General features: G+C 43.8%; 1 protein-coding gene and 1 long non-coding RNA gene across 2 annotated transcripts; one reads left to right on the forward strand and one right to left on the reverse strand.

Annotated features, from left to right (window-relative positions):
* Nucleotides 1–3,605: 3,605 nt before the first annotated feature.
* mogat3a (monoacylglycerol O-acyltransferase 3a) lies at nt 3,606–25,213 on the reverse strand. Its single transcript, XM_083993401.1, has 9 exons — nt 24,905–25,213; nt 19,320–19,498; nt 19,143–19,203; nt 17,964–18,107; nt 9,156–9,286; nt 8,918–8,961; nt 8,470–8,560; nt 7,441–7,549; nt 3,606–3,977 (listed from the first exon to the last, which is right to left on the reverse strand). The coding sequence occupies exons 1-9, from the start codon at nt 24,996–24,998 to the stop codon at nt 3,823–3,825; spliced, it is 1,008 nt and encodes a 335-aa protein (XP_083849527.1). The 5' UTR covers nt 24,999–25,213; the 3' UTR covers nt 3,606–3,822.
* On the forward strand, nt 17,748–18,745 carry LOC311002168. The gene is made up of 3 exons (XR_014596223.1): nt 17,748–17,855; nt 17,928–18,140; nt 18,567–18,745. It is a non-coding gene; the product is annotated as an uncharacterized lncRNA (long non-coding RNA).
* Nucleotides 25,214–25,688: the final 475 nt, after the last annotated feature.

Here is a 25,688-nt window from a genome sequence, read left to right on the forward strand (position 1 = left end):
AACATACCAACATATCAACATATCAACATGTCAACATATCAACATGTCAACATGTCAACATGTCAACATGTCAACATACCAACATGTCAACATGTCAACATATCAACATGTCAACATACCAACATGTCAACATGTCAACATGTCAACATACCAACATATCAACATATCAACATGTCAACATGTCAACATACCAACATGTCAACATATCAACATGTCAACATACCAACATGTCAACATGTCAACATATCAACATACCAACATATCAACATGTCAACATGTCAACATGTCAACATGTCAACATGTCAACATGTCAACATGTCAACATATCAACATACCAACATATCAACATGTCAACATGTCAACATATCAACATATCAACATACCAACATATCAACATGTCAACATGTCAACATGTCAACATACCAACATGTCAACATGTCAACATATCAACATATCAACATGTCAACATGTCAACATGTCAACATACCAACATGTCAACATGTCAACATGTCAACATGTCAACATATCAACATACCAACATATCAACATGTCAACATGTCAACATACCAACATGTCAACATGTCAACATGTCAACATGTCAACATGTCAACATGTCAACATATCAACATGTCAACATACCAACATGTCAACATGTCAACATGTCAACATGTCAACATGTCAACATATCAACATATCAACATACCAACATATCAACATGTCAACATGTCAACATACCAACATGTCAACATATCAACATATCAACATGTCAACATGTCAACATGTCAACATACCAACATGTCAACATGTCAACATGTCAACATGTCAACATGTCAACATGTCAACATGTCAACATATCAACATATCAACATGTCAACATACCAACATGTCAACATGTCAACATGTCAACATATCAACATATCAACATGTCAACATGTCAACATGTCAACATACCAACATGTCAACATGTCAACATGTCAACATGTCAACATATCAACATATCAACATATCAACATATCAACATGTCAACATACCAACATGTCAACATGTCAACATGTCAACATGTCAACATGTCAACATATCAACATATCAACATATCAACATACCAACATATCAACATGTCAACATGTCAACATGTCAACATACCAACATGTCAACATGTCAACATATCAACATATCAACATACCAACATGTCAACATGTCAACATATCAACATGTCAACATGTCAACGTGTCAACGTGTCAACGTATCAACATGTCAACATACCAACATGTCAACATGTCAACATGTCAACATGTCAACATATCAACATATCAACATGTCAACATATCAACATGTCAACATACCAACATGTCAACATGTCAACATGTCAACATATCAACATGTCAACATGTCAACATGTCAACATGTCAACATGTCAACATACCAACATGTCAACATGTCAACATACCAACATGTCAACATGTCAACATGTCAACATGTCAACATGTCAACATATCAACATATCAACATGTCAACATACCAACATGTCAACATGTCAACATGTCAACATGTCAACATATCAACATACCAACATATCAACATGTCAACATGTCAACATATCAACATATCAACATACCAACATATCAACATGTCAACATGTCAACATGTCAACATACCAACATGTCAACATGTCAACATATCAACATATCAACATGTCAACATACCAACATGTCAACATGTCAACATATCAACATGTCAACATGTCAACATGTCAACGTGTCAACGTATCAACATGTCAACATACCAACATGTCAACATGTCAACATGTCAACATGTCAACGTGTCAACGTATCAACATGTCAACATACCAACATGTCAACATGTCAACATGTCAACATGTCAACATATCAACATATCAACATGTCAACATATCAACATGTCAACATGTCAACATGTCAACATACCAACATGTCAACATGTCAACATGTCAACATGTCAACATATCAACATGTCAACATGTCAACATGTCAACATATCAACATATCAACATGTCAACATGTCAACATATCAACATGTCAACATGTCAACATGTCAACATGTCAACATATCAACATGTCAACATGTCAACATGTCAACATGTCAACATATCAACATGTCAACGTATCAACATGTCAACATGTCAACATGTCAACATGTCAACATGTCAACATGTCAACATACCAACATGTCAACATGTCAACATATCAACATGTCAACATATCAACATGTCAACGTATCAACATGTCAACGTATCAACATGTCCAGTCGGCCCCCTGGAGACCCCCTAACAGCCCTGAGCCCTCACTGACCTGAGATCAGCTCTGAGCTCTGTGAGGGTCCAGATGCTGTAAACATGAACAGCTCTGACCCACTCTCACCACACGTTACCATGACAACAACATGTTGTTGACTTCTGGACTGAAACTGTTCCAGCTCTAATACACAACCACCAGCCAGACTACAACTACAGCTCCTAAAGACACCATGACGACACTACTGCTTATTATGGTCTGTTTACACTGGCAGAGGGAGTCTACTGGTTGATGTGTAGTCTGACTGACTGGAGACTGGATCAATACACACACACACACACACACAGTGTCATAGCCAGAGGAGCTGACAGCTGATTGGCTGCAGCCTCTCTCCTCTCTATAGACACAGTCGGCAAGCAAGGAAACGTCACTTCCGGTTAGGGCTGGGGGGGAAAACAAACCGTGTCCCCCATACACACTCATGCAAAAACGCGGCATTTTAAACCTTTGTCAAAGGCTTTTTCGCCGTCCTGTCTTAGTTTTAATCACATGTATATGCTGACAGAGAGCTATATTTTTAGAAACTCATCACGATCTGGGTCGATTGTTGTCCGTACATTTAAAAATATTAGGTATTTCACAGTCAGTCATATTTGTCTTCCCCCACGGCTCTGACGCTCTCTTAGTCGCCGCCGGCCGGCTCTAGACACTCGTAGACACTGCCTGAGTTATTGTGTATTATTTTGCACCGCAAATAAATTCAAAAACCACAACCTGAACTTTTATATCGGAACTTCGCTCATCTTCTCCAAACGTGTAAAGCTCTGACCGGAAGTGAAGGTTGCCGACCCTGCTGACTCGGTGTAGGCTATGGCTGTGAAAACTTTATATTTTAAGATGTACGGACAGCAATCGACCCAGATCGTGATGAGTTTTCTAATATATAGCTCTTTGTCAGCATACACATGTGATTAAAACTAAGACAGGACGGCGAACAAGCCTTTGACAAAGGTTTAAAATGCCGCCTTTTTGCATGAGTGTGTATGGGGAAAACGGTTTGTTTTCCCCCACGGCCCTGACCGGAAGTGACGTTTCCTTGCTTGCCGACTGTGTCTATAGTTAGTGGTTTACTATCAGCTCCTATTGCAGTGGTACTCAATAGGCGGCCTGCGGGCACAGTGTGTGTGTGTGATGTCACAGTGGGTGTGTGTGATGTCACAGTGTGTGTGTGTGTGATGTCACAGTGGGTGTGTGTGATGTCACAGTGTGGGTGTGTGTGATGTCACAGTGTGGGTGTGTGTGTGTGATGTCACAGTGATGCAGCTGTCAACCATGTGACATCATCATGATGCTTTATTACAAACAAACAACAAACACAGAGTGGTTAGCGTCGTTAGCGCCGCTCATTAAAACCAATGAGGAGCGTTAGCATCGAGCTAACGTGGACGGACAGTCAGTTTACAGGGACGGGTCGGGTGGCGGCCGGTTGCCAGGTGACAGCGGTGACGTCATATGGAGGCCAGGTGCCGGTCGCCAGGTGACGGTGGTGACGTCATATGAAGGTGAGGTGCTGGTCGTCGTGGTAACCGTACGCGTGCTTGTGCTGCTCAAACAGCTGGGTGAGACTCTGCAGGTAGTCGTCATGGAGACGCTGGATGTCGTCGCCGCTGGGGCTGGGCGTCTGGGCGACCGAGAGAGGACGGCCCACTGGAGAGAGAGAGAGAGAGAGACGTCGTCATGACAACAGAGGAACCGTGGTCATGTGTCTGTTCTGATAGATACCGCAATGCAGCGACTTTTACATGTCCACTAATTAATAATAAATAACTATCAATGAAGTGTTGATTCTCTTTTATAAATGTCTACTAATTAATAATAAATAACTATCAATGAAGTGTTGTTTCTCTTTTATAAATGTCCACTAATTAATAATAAATAACTATCAATTAAGTGTTGTTTCTCTTTTATAAATGTCCACTAATTAATAATAAATAACTATCAATGAAGTGTTGTTTCTCTTTTATAAATGTCTACTAATTAATAATAAATAACTATCTGAAGCCAGATGAAGTGTTGATTCTCTTTTATAAATGTCTACTAATTAATAATAAATAACTATCAATGAAGTGTTGTTTCTCTTTTATAAATGTCCACTAATTAATAATAAATAACTATCAATGAAGTGTTGTTTCTCTTTTATAAATGTCCACTAATTAATAATAAATAACTATCAATTAAGTGTTGTTTCTCTTTTATAAATGTCCACTAATTAATAATAAATAACTATCAATGAAGTGTTGTTTCTCTTTTATAAATGTCTACTAATTAATAATAAATAACTATCAATGAAGTGTTGTTTCTCTTTTATAAATGTCTACTAATTAATAATAAATAACTATCTGAAGCCAGATGAAGTGTTGTTTCTCTTTTATAAATGTCTACTAATTAATAATAAATAACTACTGTATCTGTAGGAAATAAAGAAGCCAGATGAAGAGTTGTTTCTCTTCTTGTGGCAGCTGGAAGGTGATTGGTCGATCAGATCTGAGAGCAGCTCGGCCGTAGCTACTGTCGGGTTCAGTCCTCCTGGTATTAAACTATGTGAATTACTTCTGCTTCAACATGAGAAGGAACTGACAGCAGGTTATGTTCAAAGAGTCAGTTACCATGGTGACTGACTCCTCTCTTTGTGGAACAGAAAACCCAGAGTTTCTCTCATCTCAGGGTTTTCACATGACTCAACACAACAAAACCTCTGACAGCCAAGTCTTATCCAATCCTACTCGTGAAGACATCACAGTTATACGATCAGGCCCGGCTCTAGCCATTTTGGTGCCCCCCCCCCCCCCCCCCCCCAACAATGATCAATAATGATTATAATGATAACGTAGCAGTGTATCTGTATGTCCCCTCTGACCCCGAGATACACAACTTGCACAACAATCAGTAAAATGTCATTAAGTAAATCATGGGTGAAGACATGAAAAAAATGAGTCTACAGTCATGAGAACAACCTGTTGTGATGCTTGAAATGGGTATACAAAAGTCTTAGCTTCACAAAAGCAGTGGAATATACTGTATGAATAAAAGCTAATAGATACGTGTGGAAAACACGTTAAAATGAAATTTTGTGAAATTGCTTTTTGAGCATAAATGTTATCTGTCATTCTATTTTCACCAAATGTCTCAAATGTAAAATAAAAGAAGCTAAATATTGACTTAACATTACATTTCAAACTTCATGACATGTGTGTAGCCCTAAATGAGAAATTAGCTTTTTTTCTCCAAACAAAATATCAACTAAACAGACAAAAAACACAACATTTACAATATTTAACCTATATAATGTACCCTCCATGTGTTGTCACTGTGCTGCTGTTTAAGAGGTAAAAAAAAAAATGTTTTGAGCGCTCAGCTGGTCTGTGTACAGAGCTGGAGCTGTGGCCCTGCTGTCTAAGCAGGCTGAAGTCTCAACTCTCTCTTCTTTTTTCAATATCTTCCTCATCAAATGAGTCAGAACTTTCAGCCTCTGAAGCACCTTCATCCTCCTCACTGCTTCTCTCTCTCTCCTATCGATTCTGCGGGTTCGAAGCGCTTCACAGCTGTTCTTTTGATTGACAGGTCGTCAAGGGCGGCGTAAAATGACCGAAATATAAACAAAAACATATCGAGACGGTCGCGCAAACGAGCCGGCATTTGCGCCGACTTTGAGGATTAATGCAACCAAGTATCCACACATCTAATTAAAAATGTGGCGTTTCTAACAAGAAAACGGCTTGAAAGCGTTCCCACTGCAGACAGGTACCTCTGCTGTGTGTGTGACTGCGGGGAGAGCGGAGGGCAGTACCAATGGGCATGTGGGGAGAGGGGGGGGGCGACTTAGTAAGTAATGTTGTAACATATTTAGGGCTGGGTATCGTTTAAAAATTTTCGATACCAGTACCGATACCAGTACCCTTAACACGATACCGATACCAAATGAGTACTTCATTCGATACTTTTTTTCAAAGAAAGCAATCGGTTACATGAATGTCACCACCACTCTCCATTCAAAAGTTTTTTTACTAGGGGTGGGCATGGAATAGTCCTGCAATAAAATAAAAAATCAAATAGGTCTAGTTTATGAGACAATCATCTTGTATGAAAAAATGTAAATGTCTCCTTTTCACTGGTGCAGAAAGAGAAACATAAGACTTCACCAGAAAGTTCTGTGTGAAACTCTGTCAAATAAACAAATGAAACTGAGGTGCAGTGCAAACTCAGCAAGGTGCGGATTCTGATTAGAAGCAGCCGGAAAATATTGATGTAGTAGTTTACACCGGGAGAGGAGACGTCCTCGTTTAGATGAGCGCTCATTAGCCTACAGTACGTAACGAGGGCTTCATTAAACGGTACCGCTGTGACCAGAAGCAGTAACGGTGAGTCTCACTGTCCGCGATTTAATTTTTAAATGACAGGCAGCTCAGCTGTTCAGTTGGTGATTTAAAACGATTGATTAGCGGTAGCGCCGCTTCGCTACGAGCGGGGAGAGAGAGGGGGAAAAAAGAGAGAGATAGAGAAAGTGAGTGTGTGTGTGTGGGCGGCGGTGGGGTTCAGGTGCCGCTTCTCATTTTAAAAGACGGACAAGAGAGAGAGAGAGAGAGAGAGAGAGAGAGCCCCGCTTCACCGCCGTACAAACTGTTGTTGTTGCGGTGGTGGACCAATCACACCGCGCATTGAATCGAAGAACACTTGCAGCGATTGGCTGCGAGCAAATCCATAGAAACAGTCATTTTTTTCTTGATCTGGGTACAAAAAGTATCGATTGCAGGTATCGATTGACAGGCGCAGTTTCGATACTACTTGGTACTGGGTTGTTTCGGTCGTTACCTGAAAAGTATCGAGTACCGATACCCAGCCCTAAACATATTATATTATTACTTTTTAATAGGTATTGCTTTGCATTTAAATTAACGTGGGATTATTTTTTGTATTAAGAAATAATAGTACCTAAAAATAGTGAAAGTTACACTTTTTTTTCTTTCCCATTTGTGGCGCTGGCGCCCCCTGGATGGACGGCGCCCTTAGCATTTGCCTATACGGCCTATGCCACGGGCCGGCCCTGTATACGATCGTCTCCTACTCGTGATGACATCACAGCTATATGGTCAGGATGGAGGCGTTGCCATACCGACGGTGTGGATGGACGTCCTGTACGGCATGAGGCCGAAGCTGTACTGGAAGATTCCTCTGGCGTGGAACAGAGGCAGCGCCACTCCCATCACGCTCTGCATCCGGTTCTATGGAGACAAGACACAGCAGTCTGACATCCCATAATACCATAGGACACAGCAGTCTCTCTGCTTTGGTAGACACCGTAACCCACCACCACCACCATCGTTCATACACATCCACACGGGGCAAGGTGGGTAAGGTAAGGAACTGGAAACCAGCTGCTATCTGAGGAAATACGGTGTGTTGCCATGGAAACGCTGCATGGTGGTTGATCAGCGGTGTGACGTGTGATTGGATCAGATTGTTTTTATTCCAGACGTGTGATTGGTCGACAGAGTGACGGTGTGACGTGTGACGGTGTGATTGGTCGACAGAGTGACGGTGTGACGTGTGACGGTGTGATTGGTCGACAGTGTAGCGGTGTGACGGTGTGATTGGTTGACAGAGTGGCGGTGTGACGCTGTGATTGGTCGACAGAGTGACGGTGTGACGTGTGACGGTGTGATTGGTCGACAGAGTGGCGGTGTGACGTGTGACGGTGTGATTGGTCGACAGTGTAGCGGTGTGACGGTGTGATTGGTTGACAGAGTGGCGGTGTGACGCTGTGATTGGTCGGCAGAGTGGCGGTGTGACGCTGTGATTGGTCGGCAGTGTAGCGGTGTGACAGTGTGGCGGTGTGATTGGTCGACAGAGTGGCGGTGTGACGCTGTGATTGGTCGACAGAGTGGCGGTGTGACGCTGTGATTGGTCGGCAGTGTAGCGGTGTGACAGTGTGGCGGTGTGATTGGTCGACAGTGTAGCGGTGTGACGCTGTGATTGGTCGACAGAGTGGCGGTGTGACAGTGTAGCGGTGTGACGCTGTGATTGGTCGACAGAGTGACGGTGTGACAGTGTAGCGGTGTGACGCTGTGATTGGTCGACAGAGTGGCGGTGTGGCAGAGTGGCGGTGTGATTGGTCAACGGTGTGACGGCGGTGACCTCTGACCTGCAGCCTCCTGAGCGGCGAGCCGCTGGGATTCTCCATCTGGTCAAACAACTCGTTCTCTCCGAAGGAAAAGACTGGGACCAGCTGGGCCCTAACACACACACACACACACACACACACACACACACACACACACACACACACACACACACACACACACACACACACACACACACACACACACACACACACACACACACAGTAACACAGTGTTAGCCTTCACACAGCCCGCCCTCTAATGCTGCATTCACATGGAGTCCGGCGGACAGCAACAGTTTAAATATTTGAACTCCGGTCGGCGTTGCTGTTGCCGTGCTCCTCCAAGTTTTACTGTCGTCCTCTCGTCCACTAACATGACATCTGGTCTGTCGTCTGCTGTCTGCCAAACTCCATTCATGCAGCATAAGCCCCGCCCCCCCTATGCCCCGCCCCCTCGACCTCCACCTACCCGTGTTTGAGCGCCAGTTTGATGAAGCCCTTCCTGCTTCGGATCTGAAACAAGACACAACACACTGATCAGAACCAGAACAAGGACCAGGACCAGGACCAGGACTAGAGACCAGGACCAGGACCAGGACCAGGACCAGGACCAGACCCAGGACCAGAACCAGACCCAGAACAAGGACCAGGACCAGGACCAGGACCAGGACCAGGACTAGAGACCAGGACCAGGACCAGTAACTGACCTGTAGCGTCAGCGCTCCGGGTCGAGCGTCCAGAGCCTCCGGAGCTCCGCCCACTGCGATGACGGCAACGTTCCCTCCCTCAGGACGACTCACCAGGTAGGACAGACTGGACTTACAGCTGGACACCAGGCCTGAGAGGTGAGACAGGTAGAGAGACAGACAGGTGAGACAGACAGGTAAGAGACAGACTGGACTTACAGCTGGACACCAGACCTGAGAGGTGAGACAGGTAGAGAGACAGACAGGTAAGAGACAGACAGACTGGACTTACAGCTGGACACCAGACCTGAGAGGTGAGACAGGTAGAGAGACAGACAGGTAGAGAGACAGACAGGTGAGACAGACAGGTAAGAGACAGACTGGACTTGAGACGGTCTGAGACGGTTTGAGACAGTTTGAGACCATACGCGCGGGAGAGCGCCCGCCACCCGTGCCGGAGTATCTTAAATGGTGCTGATTAAATAATGGTTCTAATAAACGTAGGTGAATCGTGTCGCCGCTGCAACCTCAGAGGCCCCCACATACTCAGGCGTACTGTGAGCAGCGCCGACTCCGTGCGCACTGTCCGCGGACGTTTGAGCTTTCATAGTCGGGCGTACGGCGTCACATTAAAAACAGGTCGACTACGTGGAGTCCGCGCGGTCGTAAATATTGAGCTATGCGCGCACGGGTCTGGCGGACGTCCGCTTTGGGTCTGCACTGAGTCCGCCTCGAGTACGCGTGGATGTCCGCGGACACATGTACGCCCGAGTATGTGGGGGCCCTCATCAGGCTGCACTCTGGAACGTGGCCCTGATACGTCTGAGTTCTGCTGCGCTCAAGCCCGGTCTCCCTGCCCCTCTCACCCACACACGAGCGTCCTGTATACTGGGCTGCACAGCGCTGCACAGCGCCCAGCTGAAGAAGAAGCACGAGGCACAACCTGACGGCCCCGACCTGACCGTGTCATTTCTACATTCTTGGGCTGAACCGGGCTCGAACTGGCGCGTCCAGTCGGGTTGGTTGAGCCGCTCTGGCCCGTTGAGAACTCAAATCTAAGCCCATAGGGTCCATGCAGACAGGGAGCCCAAACAGCCAGGCAGCCCAGCCCGGAGGCAGAGGAGGGAGAGATAACACAGCAACAGGTGTGTGTGTGTGTGTGCGTGTGTGTGTGTGTGTGTGTGTGTGTGTGTGTGTGTGTGTGTGTGTGTGTGTGTGTGATAGGCCTACCTGCAAACCCTGAGATGTGTAATGTACACATATTTCAGGACCCTGACTTGTAGGCTGAAATATATTCAAAGGCTTAAAATAACAGGACAAGACTTATTATTCAGCAGTTTAGGCCCAAGCATGTGGGAGCCTCCTTTCATGTGTTAATATCTGACATGGTGGATCAGGAAAGTACCCCGAAAAATATAGCCTATATATTTAACATAAAAGGGGTTAGAAATTCAAACCTGATTTGGGGGGAGATTGACAGCCCTAGTGTTGTGTAGATGTGTCTCTTAATTGGAGGAATAAAGTGAAGCAGAGTTGCTACTGGACACGCTATCTGGTCTCCTGTCCCGCTTATTGATTTTCTATATCAATACAGTATGCGAACCCAGAACACTCGGCTACAATAGAAACCCCAGTCAGTCCCCCCCGCCACCGCTGCGTAGCCTACGTTATGCATTCAGGTAGCAGCCCCCAGCCCCCCCCTCTGAAATCAACTTCCAGCGTGCCTGTTTGAGACAGACAGCAGAGAGTCGGCGCTCAGAAAAGAGGAAACTAAGGTCAACTGTCACTGTGACAAAGTGATGAAACCGATGCAGCTCATGGACCATGTGACCTGAGACACGGCCAGCCAATCAGAGAGCAGCACTGAGAGGAATGCAGCCAATCAGAGAGCAGCACTGAGAGGAATGCAGCCAATCAGAGAGCAGCAGCAGCAGCAGCAGCCTCCTCCAACCTTTGACATGTTTACTCAGAGTTGACAAACTGGGACAGTCAGAGTCCTCTTCAGACCTCCACACACGTCCTCTATTGTCCTCTACTGTCATTTACAGTCTTCTACTTTCCTCTACTGTCCTCTATTGTCTCCTACTGCCTTCTGCTGTCCTCTATTGTCCTCTATTGTCTTCTACTGTCCTCTATTGTCATTTACAGTCTTCTACTTTCCTCTACTGTCCTCTATTGTCTCCTACTGCCTTCTGCTGTCCTCTATTGTCCTCTATTGTCTTCTACTGTCCTCTATTGTCATTTACAGTCTTCTACTTTCCTCTACTGTCCTCTATTGTCTCCTACTGCCTTCTGCTGTCCTCTATTGTCCTCTATTGTCTTCTACTGTCCTCTACTGTCATTTACAGTCTTATACTTTCCTCTACTGTCCTCTATTGTCTCCTACTGCCTTCTGCTGTCCTCTATTGTCCTCTATTGTCTTCTACTGTCCTCTACTGTCATTTACAGTCTTATACTTTCCTCTACTGTCCTCTATTGTCTCCTACTGCCTTCTGCTGTCCTCTATTGTCCTCTATTGTCTTCTACTGTCCTCTACTGTCATTTACAGTCTTCTACTTTCCTCTACCGTCCTCTATTGTCTCCTACTGCCTTCTGCTGTCCTCAATTGTCTTCTACTGTCCTCTATTGTCATTTACAGTCTTCTACTTTCCTCTACTGTCCTCTACCGTCCTCTATTGTCTCCTACTTTCCTCTACTGTCCTCTACTGTCTCCTCCTCTATTGTCATTTACCCCTACTGTCTCATTCTGTCTTTTGTTGGATAAAACCTCTTGAGATCCAAGACGAGATGATCCAACCATCTCGTTTTTGAGGGGGTCCAAACATAAAGACAAACATAGATTCATCAGACAAACATGTTCACAACAATATAGAAAAACAAACAGACAAATAAACAAACAAAACAAAAAAACAAACAAACAAACAAAAAAGACAAAAACAATGGAACAAACAAGGACAAACCACAGTTATTGTAACTACATTGGGAAGCATGATCTGATATCACCAAGTAATTAACAGCCCAGGACCGCTGTTAGGGTTAGTATAGGTTTAGGATTAGAGTTAGTCCTGGGCTGTTGTTTACTTGGTGATCTCAGATCATGCACATTGGGACAAAACAAAACAACCATAATAAGGCCTCAATGGTCAACACTGAGACTGAAATGACAGTATATAAGTAAGGGGTAATGCCCTTCGAGGTGTTGGACGACTTCCATGAAGTCCATTAATCTCTGATAATCGGACACCTCGAAGTGCTTATACCATGGTCACTTACGAGATAAATACATATTAAATCAATTACTTATGTTGTTTTTACCGTTAAAATCATACGTCTTTAAGCAGCACTGAAAAAAGTTGTTATGGTTCGAGTGTCCGTTGCCGTGGTTACCAACAAACGTTTGAGCCAGCACAGTAATATTTAGAACGTAATCAGGCAATTTGACCGGAACATCTTTATGGGTGTCCCCACAGCCAATCAGAATCGAGTATTCACCCAGACCATGGTATAATGATTAGTATCAGTTCAACCAATCAGAAATGCCTCTTCAGTGGAAACAGGAAGAGATCACCATGAGATGAGAAGATCCCAAGAGAGGAAGTGGATCTGAGATTAGCAGGAAGGTTGTTCCAATCTTTCAACAGAAAAGCTCTTCTACTAAATGATTTCATCATCATTCATTAGGAACAGGAGAAAAGGGCTGTGATGAACGTCTGATCTGATAACTTGATGTGTATGGTGTAAGATACCGCTGTAGATAGGATGGATAATTAACCTAAATGCATTTGTATATCAGCTGGAACCAGTGCACTCATATTCAATGTTGAGTCTAGTGGACATTGTGCACTGATGGGTAAGAAAAGGGCATCCAAGGACAAATCTACAGAGTCTACGTAGACCCTTAACATAGCGTTAAGGGTCTATTGTAGGCTATGTTAAGGGTCTATTGTAGGCTACGTTAAGGGTCTATTGTAGGCTACGTTAAGGGTCTATTGTAGGCTATGTTAAGGGTCTATTGTAGGCTACGTTAAGGGTCTATTGTCGGCTATGTTAAGGGTCTATTGTAGGCTACGTTAAGGGTCTATTGTCGGCTATGTTAAGGGTCTATTGTAGGCTATGTTAAGGGTCTATTGTAGGCTACGTTAAGGGTCTATTGTAGGCTATGTTAAGGGTCTATTGTAGGCTACATTAAGGGTCTATTGTAGGCTACGTTAAGGGTCTATTGTAGGCTACATTAAGGGTCTATTGTAGGCTATGTTAAGGGTCTATTGTAGGCTACGTTAAGGGTCTATTGTAGGCTACGTTAAGGGTCTATTGTAGGCTATGTTAAGGGTCTATTGTAGGCTACGTTAAGGGTCTATTGTAGGCTATGTTAAGGGTCTATTGTAGGCTACGTTAAGGGTCTATTGTAGGCTATGTTAAGGGTCAGTTGTAGGCTACATTAAGGGTCTATTGTAGGCTATGTTAAGGGTCTATTGTAGGCTACGTTAAGGGTCTATTGTAGGCTACATTAAGGGTCTATTGTAGGCTACGTTAAGGGTCTATTGTAGGCTATGTTAAGGGTCTATTGTAGGCTACGTTAAGGGTCTATTGTAGGCTATGTTAAGGGTCTATTGTAGGCTATGTTAAGGGTCTATTGTAGGCTATGTTAAGGGTCTATTGTAGGCTACATTAAGGGTCTATTGTAGGCTATGTTAAGGGTCTATTGTAGGCTACGTTAAGGGTCTATTGTAGGCTACGTTAAGGGTCTATTGTAGGCTATGTTAAGGGTCAGTTGTAGGCTACATTAAGGGTCTATTGTAGGCTATGTTAAGGGTCTATTGTAGGCTACGTTAAGGGTCTATTGTAGGCTACATTAAGGGTCTATTGTAGGCTACGTTAAGGGTCTATTGTAGGCTATGTTAAGGGTCTATTGTAGGCTACATTAAGGGTCTATTGTAGGCTACGTTAAGGGTCTATTGTAGGCTATGTTAAGGGTCTATTGTAGGCTATGTTAAGGGTCTATTGTAGGCTACATTAAGGGTCTATTGTAGGCTACATTAAGGGTCTATTGTAGGCTACATTAAGGGTCTATTGTAGGCTATGTTAAGGGTCTATTGTAGGCTACATTAAGGGTCTATTGTAGGCTACGTTAAGGGTCTATTGTAGGCTATGTTAAGGGTCTATTGTAGGCTATGTTAAGGGTCTATTGTAGGCTACATTAAGGGTCTATTGTAGGCTACATTAAGGGTCTATTGTAGGCTACATTAAGGGTCTATTGTAGGCTACGTTAAGGGTCTATTGTAGGCTATGTTAAGGGTCTATTGTAGGCTACATTAAGGGTCTATTGTAGGCTACATTAAGGGTCTATTGTAGGCTATGTTAAGGGTCTATTGTAGGCTATGTTAAGGGTCTATTGTAGGCTATGTTAAGGGTCTATTGTAGGCTACATTAAGGGTCTATTGTAGGCTACATTAAGGGTCTATTGTAGGCTACATTAAGGGTCTATTGTAGGCTATGTTAAGGGTCTATTGTAGGCTACATTAAGGGTCTATTGTAGGCTACATTAAGGGTCTATTGTAGGCTATGTTAAGGGTCTATTGTAGGCTATGTTAAGGGTCTATTGTAGGCTATGTTAAGGGTCTATTGTAGGCTATGTTAAGGGTCTATTGTAGGCTACATTAAGGGTCTATTGTAGGCTATGTTAAGGGTCTATTGTAGGCTACATTAAGGGTCTATTGTAGGCTACATTAAGGGTCTATTGTAGGCTATGTTAAGGGTCTATTGTAGGCTATGTTAAGGGTCTATTGTAGGCTACATTAAGGGTCTATTGTAGGCTATGTTAAGGGTCTATTGTAGGCTATGTTAAGGGTCTATTGTAGGCTACATTAAGGGTCTATTGTAGGCTATGTTAAGGGTCTATTGTAGGCTATGTTAAGGGTCTATTGTAGGCTACATTAAGGGTCTATTGTAGGCTATGTTAAGGGTCTATTGTAGGCTATGTTAAGGGTCTATTGTAGGCTACGTTAAGGGTCTATTGTAGGCTATGTTAAGGGTCTATTGTAGGCTACATTAAGGGTCTATTGTAGGCTACGTTAAGGGTCTATTGTAGGCTACATTAAGGGTCTATTGTAGGCTATGTTAAGGGTCTATTGTAGGCTACGTTAAGGGTCTATTGTAGGCTACGTTAAGGGTCTATTGTAGGCTATGTTAAGGGTCTATTGTAGGCTACGTTAAGGGTCTATTGTAGGCTATGTTAAGGGTCTATTGTAGGCTACGTTAAGGGTCTATTGTAGGCTATGTTAAGGGTCTATTGTAGGCTATGTTAAGGGTCAGTTGTAGGCTACATTAAGGGTCTATTGTAGGCTATGTTAAGGGTCTATTGTAGGCTACGTTAAGGGTCTATTGTAGGCTACATTAAGGGTCTATTGTAGGCTACGTTAAGGGTCTATTGTAGGCTATGTTAAGGGTCTATTGTAGGCTACGTTAAGGGTCTATTGTAGGCTATGTTAAGGGTCTATTGTAGGCTATGTTAAGGGTCTATTGTAGGCTATGTTAAGGGTCTATTGTAGGCTACATTAAGGGTCTATTGTAGGCTATGTTAAGGGTCTATTGTAGGCTACGTTAAGGGTCTATTGTAGGCTACGTTAAGGGTCTATTGTAGGCTATGTTAAGGGTCAGTTGTAGGCTACATTAAGGGTCTATTGTAGGCTATGTTAAGGGTCTATTGTAGGCTACGTTAAGGGTCTATTGTAGGCTACATTAAGGGTCTATTGTAGGCTACGTTAAGGGTCTATTGTAGGCTATGTTAAGGGTCTATTGTAGGCTACATTAAGGGTCTATTGTAGGCTACATTAAGGGTCTATTGTAGGCTACGTTAAGGGTCTATTGTAGGCTATGTTAAGGGTCTATTGTAGGCTATGTTAAGGGTCTATTGTAGGCTATGTTAAGGGTCTATTGTAGGCTACATTAAGGGTCTATTGTAGGCTATGTTAAGGGTCTATTGTAGGCTACATTAAGGGTCTATTGTAGGCTACATTAAGGGTCTATTGTAGGCTATGTTAAGGGTCTATTGTAGGCTACATTAAGGGTCTATTGTAGGCTACATTAAGGGTCTATTGTAGGCTACATTAAGGGTCTATTGTAGGCTACATTAAGGGTCTATTGTAGGCTATGTTAAGGGTCTATTGTAGGCTACATTAAGGGTCTATTGTAGGCTACATTAAGGGTCTATTGTAGGCTATGTTAAGGGTCTATTGTAGGCTATGTTAAGGGTCTATTGTAGGCTATGTTAAGGGTCTATTGTAGGCTATGTTAAGGGTCTATTGTAGGCTACATTAAGGGTCTATTGTAGGCTATGTTAAGGGTCTATTGTAGGCTACATTAAGGGTCTATTGTAGGCTACATTAAGGGTCTATTGTAGGCTATGTTAAGGGTCTATTGTAGGCTATGTTAAGGGTCTATTGTAGGCTACATTAAGGGTCTATTGTAGGCTATGTTAAGGGTCTATTGTAGGCTATGTTAAGGGTCTATTGTAGGCTACATTAAGGGTCTATTGTCGGCTATGTTAAGGGTCTATTGTAGGCTACGTTAAGGGTCTATTGTAGGCTACATTAAGGGTCTATTGTAGGCTACGTTAAGGGTCTATTGTAGGCTACATTAAGGGTCTATTGTAGGCTATGTTAAGGGTCTATTGTAGGCTATGTTAAGGGTCTATTGTAGGCTACGTTAAGGGTCTATTGTAGGCTATGTTAAGGGTCTATTGTAGGCTATGTTAAGGGTCTATTGTAGGCTATGTTAAGGGTCTATTGTAGGCTATGTTAAGGGTCTATTGTAGGCTACATTAAGGGTCTATTGTAGGCTACATTAAGGGTCTATTGTAGGCTACGTTAAGGGTCTATTGTAGGCTATGTTAAGGGTCTATTGTAGGCTATGTTAAGGGTCTATTGTAGGCTATGTTAAGGGTCTATTGTAGGCTACATTAAGGGTCTATTGTAGGCTATGTTAAGGGTCTATTGTAGGCTACATTAAGGGTCTATTGTAGGCTACATTAAGGGTCTATTGTAGGCTATGTTAAGGGTCTATTGTAGGCTATGTTAAGGGTCTATTGTAGGCTACATTAAGGGTCTATTGTAGGCTATGTTAAGGGTCTATTGTAGGCTATGTTAAGGGTCTATTGTAGGCTACATTAAGGGTCTATTGTAGGCTATGTTAAGGGTCTATTGTAGGCTATGTTAAGGGTCTATTGTAGGCTACATTAAGGGTCTATTGTAGGCTATGTTAAGGGTCTATTGTAGGCTATGTTAAGGGTCTATTGTAGGCTACGTTAAGGGTCTATTGTAGGCTATGTTAAGGGTCTATTGTAGGCTATGTTAAGGGTCTATTGTAGGCTACATTAAGGGTCTATTGTAGGCTATGTTAAGGGTCTATTGTAGGCTATGTTAAGGGTCTATTGTAGGCTATGTTAAGGGTCTATTGTAGGCTACGTTAAGGGTCTATTAGGCTATGTTAAGGGTCTATTGTAGGCTACGTTAAGGGTCTATTGTAGGCTATGTTAAGGGTCTATTGTAGGCTATGTTAAGGGTCTATTGTAGGCTATGTTAAGGGTCAGTTGTATATTGTATGTATCTATAATTTTACTGTCCAATACTGTCTCCTACTGCCTTCTACTGTCCTCTGATGTCCTCTACCCTCCCCTATGGTCAGAACTCAGAGCCCCGGGTGGACAGACAGACAGGCAGACAGGTGGACAGGCGGACGGACAGACAGACAGACAGACAGACAGACAGACAGACAGACAGACAGACAGACAGACAGACAGACAGACAGACAGACAGACAGACAGGTGTGTACCTCCACACATGATGTAGTCTCTGAAGACCGGGACTCTGAACCAGAACGGCAGCATCAGCAGGTGAGACGTCAGACCAGGAAACAGACGGGAGAAACCGGTCGCTTCCGTACAGAAGTTCCCAAACGCTCCGGCCACGAGGACGCCTGAGAGACAGACAGGTAGAGACAGACAGACAGGTCATTAGCCACGAGGACGCCTGAGAGACAGACAGGTAGAGACAGACAGGTCATTAGCCACGAGGACGCCTGAGAGACAGACAGGTAGAGAGACAGACAGGTCATTAGCCACGAGGACGCCTGAGAGACAGACAGGTAGAGACAGACAGGTAGAGAGACAGACAGGTCATTAGCCACCAGGACGCCTGAGAGACAGACAGGTTAGAGAGACAGACAGGTCATTAGCCACCAGGACGCCTGAGAGACAGACAGGTAGAGAGACAGACAGGTCATTAGCCACGAGGACGCCTGAGAGACAGACAGGTTAGAGAGACAGACAGACAGGTAGAGAGACAGACAGGTCATTAGCCACGAGGACGCCTGAGAGACAGACAGGTAGAGAGACAGACAGGTCATTAGCCACCAGGACGCCTGAGAGACAGACAGGTAGAGACAGACAGACAGGTCATTAGCCACCAGGACGCCTGAGAGACAGACAGGTAGAGACAGACAGACAGGTAGAGACAGACAGGTCATTAGCTACCAGGACGCCTGAGAGACAGACAGGTAGAGACAGACAGGTCATTAGCTACCAGGACGCCTGAGAGACAGACAGGTAGAGAGACAGACAGGTTAGAGAGACAGACAGACAGGTCATTAGCCACGAGGACGCCTGAGAGACAGACAGGTTAGAGAGACAGACAGGTAGAGAGACAGACAGGTCATTAGCCACGAGGACGCCTGAGAGACAGACAGGTAGAGAGACAGACAGACAGGTAGAGACAGACAGACAGGTCATTAGCCACCAGGACGCCTGAGAGACAGACAGGTAGAGAGACAGACAGGTAGAGAGACAGACAGGTTAGAGAGACAGACAGGTAGAGACAGACAGGTAGAGACAGACAGGTAGAGACAGACAGACAGGTCATTAGCCACCAGGACGCCTGAGAGACAGACAGGTTAGAGAGACAGACAGGTTAGAGAGACAGACAGGTAGAGACAGACAGACAGGTTGTTTCTCACCGTGTGGGTGAAACCCAAAGATGTAGTTTTTCTTTGGATCCAAATCGACCGTTTTCACAAGCTGCAGACACATCGATAATCAATCACCAATAATCAATAGTCAGTGATCAATAACCAATGGTCGATAATCAATAACCAATGAGCAGATATTGGTCAGTAGATGGTAGATCCATAGACCTGGATAGGGAAGTATTCCCTGAAGTATTCCCAGACGCTCCAGTTCCGGACCCACTGGGAACGCCGTCCTCCGCTGGTGGGCGTGTCCCAGTCCAGCCACAGCCAACCAGCATAGAGCAGCGCCAGCAGCCACCAATCAGAGAGGGAGAGGAGGACGAAGGCTGCTAGACAGCACTGGGCTGAGAGACAGACAGGTAGACAGACAGGTGAGACAGACAGGTAGACAGACAGACAGGTAGAGACAGACAGGTGAGACAGACAGGTAGAGACAGACAGGTAGACAGACAGGTAGACAGACAGGTGAGAGACAGACAGGTAGAGAGACAGACAGGTAGAGACAGACAGGTAGACAGACAGGTAGACAGACAGGTGAGAGACAGACAGGTAGAGACAGACAGGTGTCAGTAGAGACAGACAGGTAGACAGACAGGTAGAGACAGACAGGTAGAGACAGACAGGTGTCATGTCTGATGCTGCGTTCAGGTTCTTTCTCATTAAAAGTCGTTTCATTAAACTATTAATAATCATCAAGCTGCATTCACCTGGAGTTCGGCGGACATCAGGCAGCAGACGGTAAACGGTAAACAAACAAACGGTCGGACGGCACGACAAAACGGCAAGAACACGGCAACAAAACGTCACCATGTTGCTATGGCAACGTCAACATACTGGTTGAGGACAGCGTCGCGGCAGACAGACAGTTTCACCGTCGTCCTCTCGTCCACTCGTAGTCCAGTCGTTGTATGAACAAACTGCAACAGAATCAAACTCAACTGGTTTTGTATCTCAACATGTCCTGAGTGAGGAGAAAGAATCCCATTAAACCCATTAGGGGAAAGTTTAGAAAAAGACCCAAATATAGCCCATAATACGCCTATTCATTCGTTTTCTCACCTGAATAGGGTAAAATTTTTAACCATTACATATCTCCATAAAAATTACTGAGTTGATTACTTACATTAAGGCAAACAAAAAATGTATTACAAGTTTTATGAAATTCTTTGTTAACATGAGAAAATTTGCATAAATTTGCATAAATTTCACCGTTTTGATGGCACATGTATAAAGGTGCTGTGGTGGTACCAACATGAAAACTGGAATGAGATGACTCCATCGGTCAACCGACAAGAAACCACTTTAAATTTAAAGATGACTGCAATTTTACAAGACAGTAGAGCAGGTATGATGCTCCGCCTCCTATCTTAAGGAGAAGGACACTTATCTTCTGATGGTTGCTTTGATCCAAAAGTTCTTTAAAAATATATATTCTTGGCATTTTCACCTTTAATGATAGATAGAGAGATATTAGTGAAAGGGGGATGGAGAGATGGAAGGACTTGCAGAAAAGGACGTGGACTGGATTCGAATCCGTCGCTGGGGGAAGCACTCGTTTTACATGGTAGCCTAGCGCCCTAGCTCATTAAAGCTACAGTTGTTTTACATGGTAGCCTAGCGCCCTAGCTCATTAAAGCTACAGTCGTTTTACATGGTAGCCTAGCGCCCTAGCTCATTAAAGCTACAGTTGTTTTACATGGTAGCCTAGCGCCCTAGCTCATTAAAGCTACAGTTGTTTTACATGGTAGCCTAGCGCCCTAGCTCATTAAAGCTACAGTTGTTTTACATGGTAGCCTAGCGCCCTAGCTCATTAAGCTACAGTTGTTTTACATGGTAGCCTAGCGCCCTAGCTCATTAAAGCTACAGTCGTTTTAGCCTAGCGCCCTAGCTCATTAAAGCTACAGGTTTTACATGGTAGCCTAGCGCCCTAGCTCATTAAAGCTACAGTTGTTTTACATGGTAGCCTAGCGCCCTAGCTCATTAAAGCTACAGTCGTTTTACATGGTAGCCTAGCGCCCTAGCTCATTAAGCTACAGTTGTTTTACATGGTAGCCTAGCGCCCTAGCTCATTAAAGCTACAGTCGTTTTACATGGTAGCCTAGCGCCCTAGCTCATTAAAGCTACAGTTGTTTTACATGGTAGCCTAGCGCCCTAGCTCATTAAAGCTACAGTTGTTTAACATGGTAGCCTAGCGCCCTAGCTCATTAAAGCTACAGTTGTTTTACATGGTAGCCTAGCGCCCTAGCTCATTAAAGCTACAGTTGTTTTACATGGTAGCCTAGCAACCTAGCTCATTAAAGCTACAGTCGTTTTACATGGTAGCCTAGCGCCCAGGCTCATTAAAGCTACAGTTGTTTAACATGGTAGCCTAGCGCCCTAGCTCATTAAAGCTACAGTTGTTTTACATGGTAGCCTAGCAACCTAGCTCATTAAAGCTACAGTTGTTTTACATGGTAGCCTAGCGCCCAGGCTCATTAAAGCTACAGTTGTTTTACATGGTAGCCTAGCGCCCTAGCTCATTAAGCTACAGTTGGTAAGCTGACGTAAGTGAAAGTAAACAAGTCAACTCATCTCCATGTTGGCACCACCACAGCAGCTTTATACATGTGCCGTCAAAACAGTGGAATAAATGCAAATGTATGCAAATTAGTCTTGGTGTTTTCCTAAACTTTCCCCTGATGGGATTCTGTCCCCTCACTCAGGACATGTTGAGATACACAACCAGTTCAGTTAGATTCTGTTGCAGTTTGTTCAACGTTGACCCCTTTTGTCTTAAAATTACTGGACTATAACATGTTTAATTATATATTTTTATTATTTTCAAAAATCACTCCAATCTCCCCACAACAAACAAGTACACAAGCTAAACAATAAAAACAGCAACATCAAAACAAACAAAAACAGCAACAAAAGCACACAGCCGAAACAGGAAACAAACAAACAAACAAACACAAGAAGAACAAAAACAAAACAAAACAAAACATAACAACAACGACAAACACTACCCAGACATTTACAGAACTGTGTTAATATGTTTCACAATGGGGCCCCAGACACAGTCAGTCTCCACGGGTGGTGTAATAGTACCCGGATTGCAGCGCAGCATTTCTAGGTGTATCCCTGAGACCATTTCCCTTAGCCACCTGGAAAAGCTAGGAGGGTCAGTGGCCTTCCAGTCGTTAAGTATCAACCTTTTTGCCACCAAGGTGCCAAATCTGATGGTCACCTGCATGGGGCGAGGGAGTGAAAAGAAAGCTTCGGAGCAACCAAACAATATAAAAACTACATCTGGATCCAGCTGCACATCATAAACATTACTATACCATGAGAAGATCTGTTGCCAAAAAGAAACAATCTTTGGACAGAGCCAAAACATGTGCCCCAGGGTCCCTAAACCTTGGTTGCATCTGTCACAAATATTGGAAACATCAGGATACATTTTACTGAGTTTTACCTTGGAATAATGTAATCTGTGCATGATTTTATATTGGATCAGCTGCAACCTGGCATTGGTTGAACCTAAATGAATCTTTTCCAACCCTTCCCTCCACACCTCATCGGACAGCTCCGTACCAAGATCTGCCTCCCATGCAGACTTGATATGGTTTGTTGACAAAACTGAAACTTTAGAAAACAATGAAACAAATTTTGAAACAAGGTGTTTAGATCCTGGCTTTAGTTTCATTATAGCAAAAAATGAGTGCTCCATAGGATTTATGTAGTTGTTTACATTTTCTTTAACAAAATGCCTTACTTGTAGATAGCGAAAAAAGTGGGATTGAGGAAGGGAAAAGCTTTCCTTCAACTCATTGAATGAAGCTAAATGGTTATGCATATACAAATCTGAGAAGGTAACCAGACCCCTTTGTCTCCAGAATACAAAGGCTTGATCAGACTTAGCTGGAACAAAACTATGGTTAAAACAAATAGGAGAATATTTAGAAAAATCAGGTAGTTTAAGTACCTTCCTAATTTGTTTTAAAATTTTAATTGAATTATACAGCACAAAACTATCCTCAACCGAAGACAAAGGATAATCTTTCGTGCAAAACAAAAGAGCTGAAAGGGAGCTATTTCTTGCAGCATGTGATTCAAGCTGTAACCACTTAGGTGTATCGCAGTGCTCTCTATGTTGAGGGAGCAGATCCTGCCAGAAAATTAAAGCTCTGGCGTTGGTTGCCCAATAATAATGTTGAAAATTAGGAAGGGCAAGACCACCATGTTTCTTAGGCTTTTGTAAATGAGCCTTGGAAATACGATGAGTTTTATATCCCCATATAAAAGGCAAAATTATAGAGTCAATTTTTTTAAAGAATGACGATGAAAGAAAAATGGGAATATTTTGAAACAAGTACATAAACCTAGGGAGCGTCACCATTTCAATAGCGTTAATCCGCCCTATGAGAGAAAGTGGCAAAGACCTCCAATAATCAATATTTCTCTTAAGCTTCTCAACCTGGACGTCAAAATTATTTTTGATTAAATGTTTAGAGTTTACAGGAATAGACAGGCCCAGGTAAGAGAATTGGTCTTTGGCAATTTCAAAGGGAAGGGATTTAAGAAAAAGAGGATCTAGATTGGAAGTGAGAGGCGTAAGTGAACTTTTCCTCCAATTGATGGAGTATCCGGACATACTACCAAAATAATTAATTAATGAAAGAAGTGGAGGGATGGATGAACAGGGGTCGGACAAAAAAATCAAGCAATCATCCGCGTACAAAGATATTTTACATTCAGTGTTACCAACTGTGATGGACTATAACATGACATCCAGTCTGCCGTCTCCATGTGAACGCAGCATTAAAGGGATAGTTCAGACAAAATTGAAATTTACTTTGTTTTGTAGCGGAAGCTTCTCGAAGCTTCTCGAAGCTTCCGCTACAAGCTTGAAATATAGACTTATTTAATTTTTTTCGGGACAATTTCTCATGTCGGGGCTTCAATACAAGAGGGACATTACATAGGAGCAGCATGGAGGTATTTGGATGTTTTTTGGTGTGTCTTTTTGTTACGAAGACAGTTGGTATCCATTAGCAACCGTCATATGGACATGCAGTGCTGCACAGAGCCCCCCTGTAACTCAGAGAAGCCACGGAGGACTCTGAAACTTCTCCCAGCCCTTAGTCCACATGAGGGGGGGGGGGGGGGGATATCGGAGGGACATTTCAGTTTTGGGTGAACTATCCCTTTAATCGATCACTTCATCTCATTGATTGGACGGGAGGTTCTGATGACACAGGTCAGGGATCGGACTCTGACCGCTGAGCCAGGCCAGACACAGAGGTCAGACCTTTCACAATAAAAGCCCTGCTCAGAACTTCTTTTCACAATAAAAGCCCTGCTCAGAACTTCTTTTCACAATAAAAGCCCTGCTTAGATCTTCTTTTCACAATAAAAGCCCTGCTCAGAACTTCTTTTCACAATAAAAGCCCTGCTCAGATCTTCTTTTCACAATAAAAGCCCTGCTCAGAACTTCTTTTCACAATAAAAGCCCTGCTCAGAACTTTTCTCAATAAAAGCCCTGCTTAGAACTTTTCTCAATAAAAGCCCTGCCCTCTTAGTGAACACAGGTGTCTAACTGTCTGACCAGTCGGCGGCTTTCTGACACAAGAAGAGTCATCACAAGACCGAGGATCAATAATCAATCATCCCTGATCGATAGTCAGTCAGTCAGTCAGTCAGTGTGTGTGTGTGTGTGTGTGTGTGTGTGTGTGTGTGTGTGTGTGTGTGTGTGTGTGTGTGTGTGTTACCCAGCGCCAGGAAGGAGAAGACCCACTGCAGCACCGCGGCGGTCTGCAGCCTCCTCCGCAGCGGGATGTTCAGCGGGGCGAACTGCACCTTCATGCCGGCGGCCGCGCTCCTTTCCCGGCGTGGAGCGCTGCGACCTCCCGCTGTCTGCGCCTGGAGGTCCGGATTTCTCTCCTTCTGTCTGTCCCTCTTTCTTTCTCTCTTTCTCTGTGTGTGTGTCTGTCCCTCTCTCTCTGTCTGTCTGTCTGTGTGTCTGTCTGTCTGTCTGTTGTCCTCTCTGATCAAACCTCTATTAGAGACAGACTATAAAACCACAGACAACTTTCTGCCTCAGACTTTTCAAACATGCCCTACTACTCCCTTCCCCGCTGCGCATGCGCACTGGAGCTCCCTGCGCTGGGGTGGGTTCCTCTCAGCCAATCAGAGCCCGGTGACGAAACACCGTCGGGGGCGAGCCTCAACCTCGGGGGAGGCGCGGTCACGATGCGGGATGTTGAAACAGGAGATTTGTTGGTTAAAGGGGAGGAACAGCTGAGTGTGTGTGTGTGTGTGTGTGTGTGTGTGTGTGTGTGTGTGTGTGTGTGTGTGTGTGTGTGTGTGTGTGTGTGTGTGTGTGTGACCAGAATCAATAAAACAAACATCTAAAGTCTCACAACAATGAGGTCAGAGTTGATGAGATCAATAAAGTCTCTTGTTACATCACTAATATAATACTACTGATACTAATAATATCCTATAATACTACTGATACTATAATATCCCACTCATAACAGTAGCCTAGTAACA

This window comes from Trachurus trachurus (assembly GCF_905171665.1).
Source record: "Trachurus trachurus genome assembly, chromosome: 18".
NCBI classification, from domain to species: domain Eukaryota; kingdom Metazoa; phylum Chordata; class Actinopteri; order Carangiformes; family Carangidae; genus Trachurus; species Trachurus trachurus.

What these genes read in the sequence shown, in the direction of transcription:
- mogat3a (XM_083993401.1), bottom strand. Translation starts at nt 24,998, where the DNA reads ATGAAGGTGCAGTTCGCCCCGCTGAACATCCCGCTGCGGAGGAGGCTG. An exon ending in CTTCTCCTTCCTGGCGCTGG is followed by an intron (nt 19,499 to 24,904) that starts GTAACACACACA and finishes TCTGTCTCTCAG; the next exon opens with CCCAGTGCTGTCTAGCAGCC. An exon ending in CCGGAGCGCTGACGCTACAG is followed by an intron (nt 8,962 to 9,155) that starts GTCAGTTACTGG and finishes GTCTTGTTTCAG; the next exon opens with ATCCGAAGCAGGAAGGGCTT.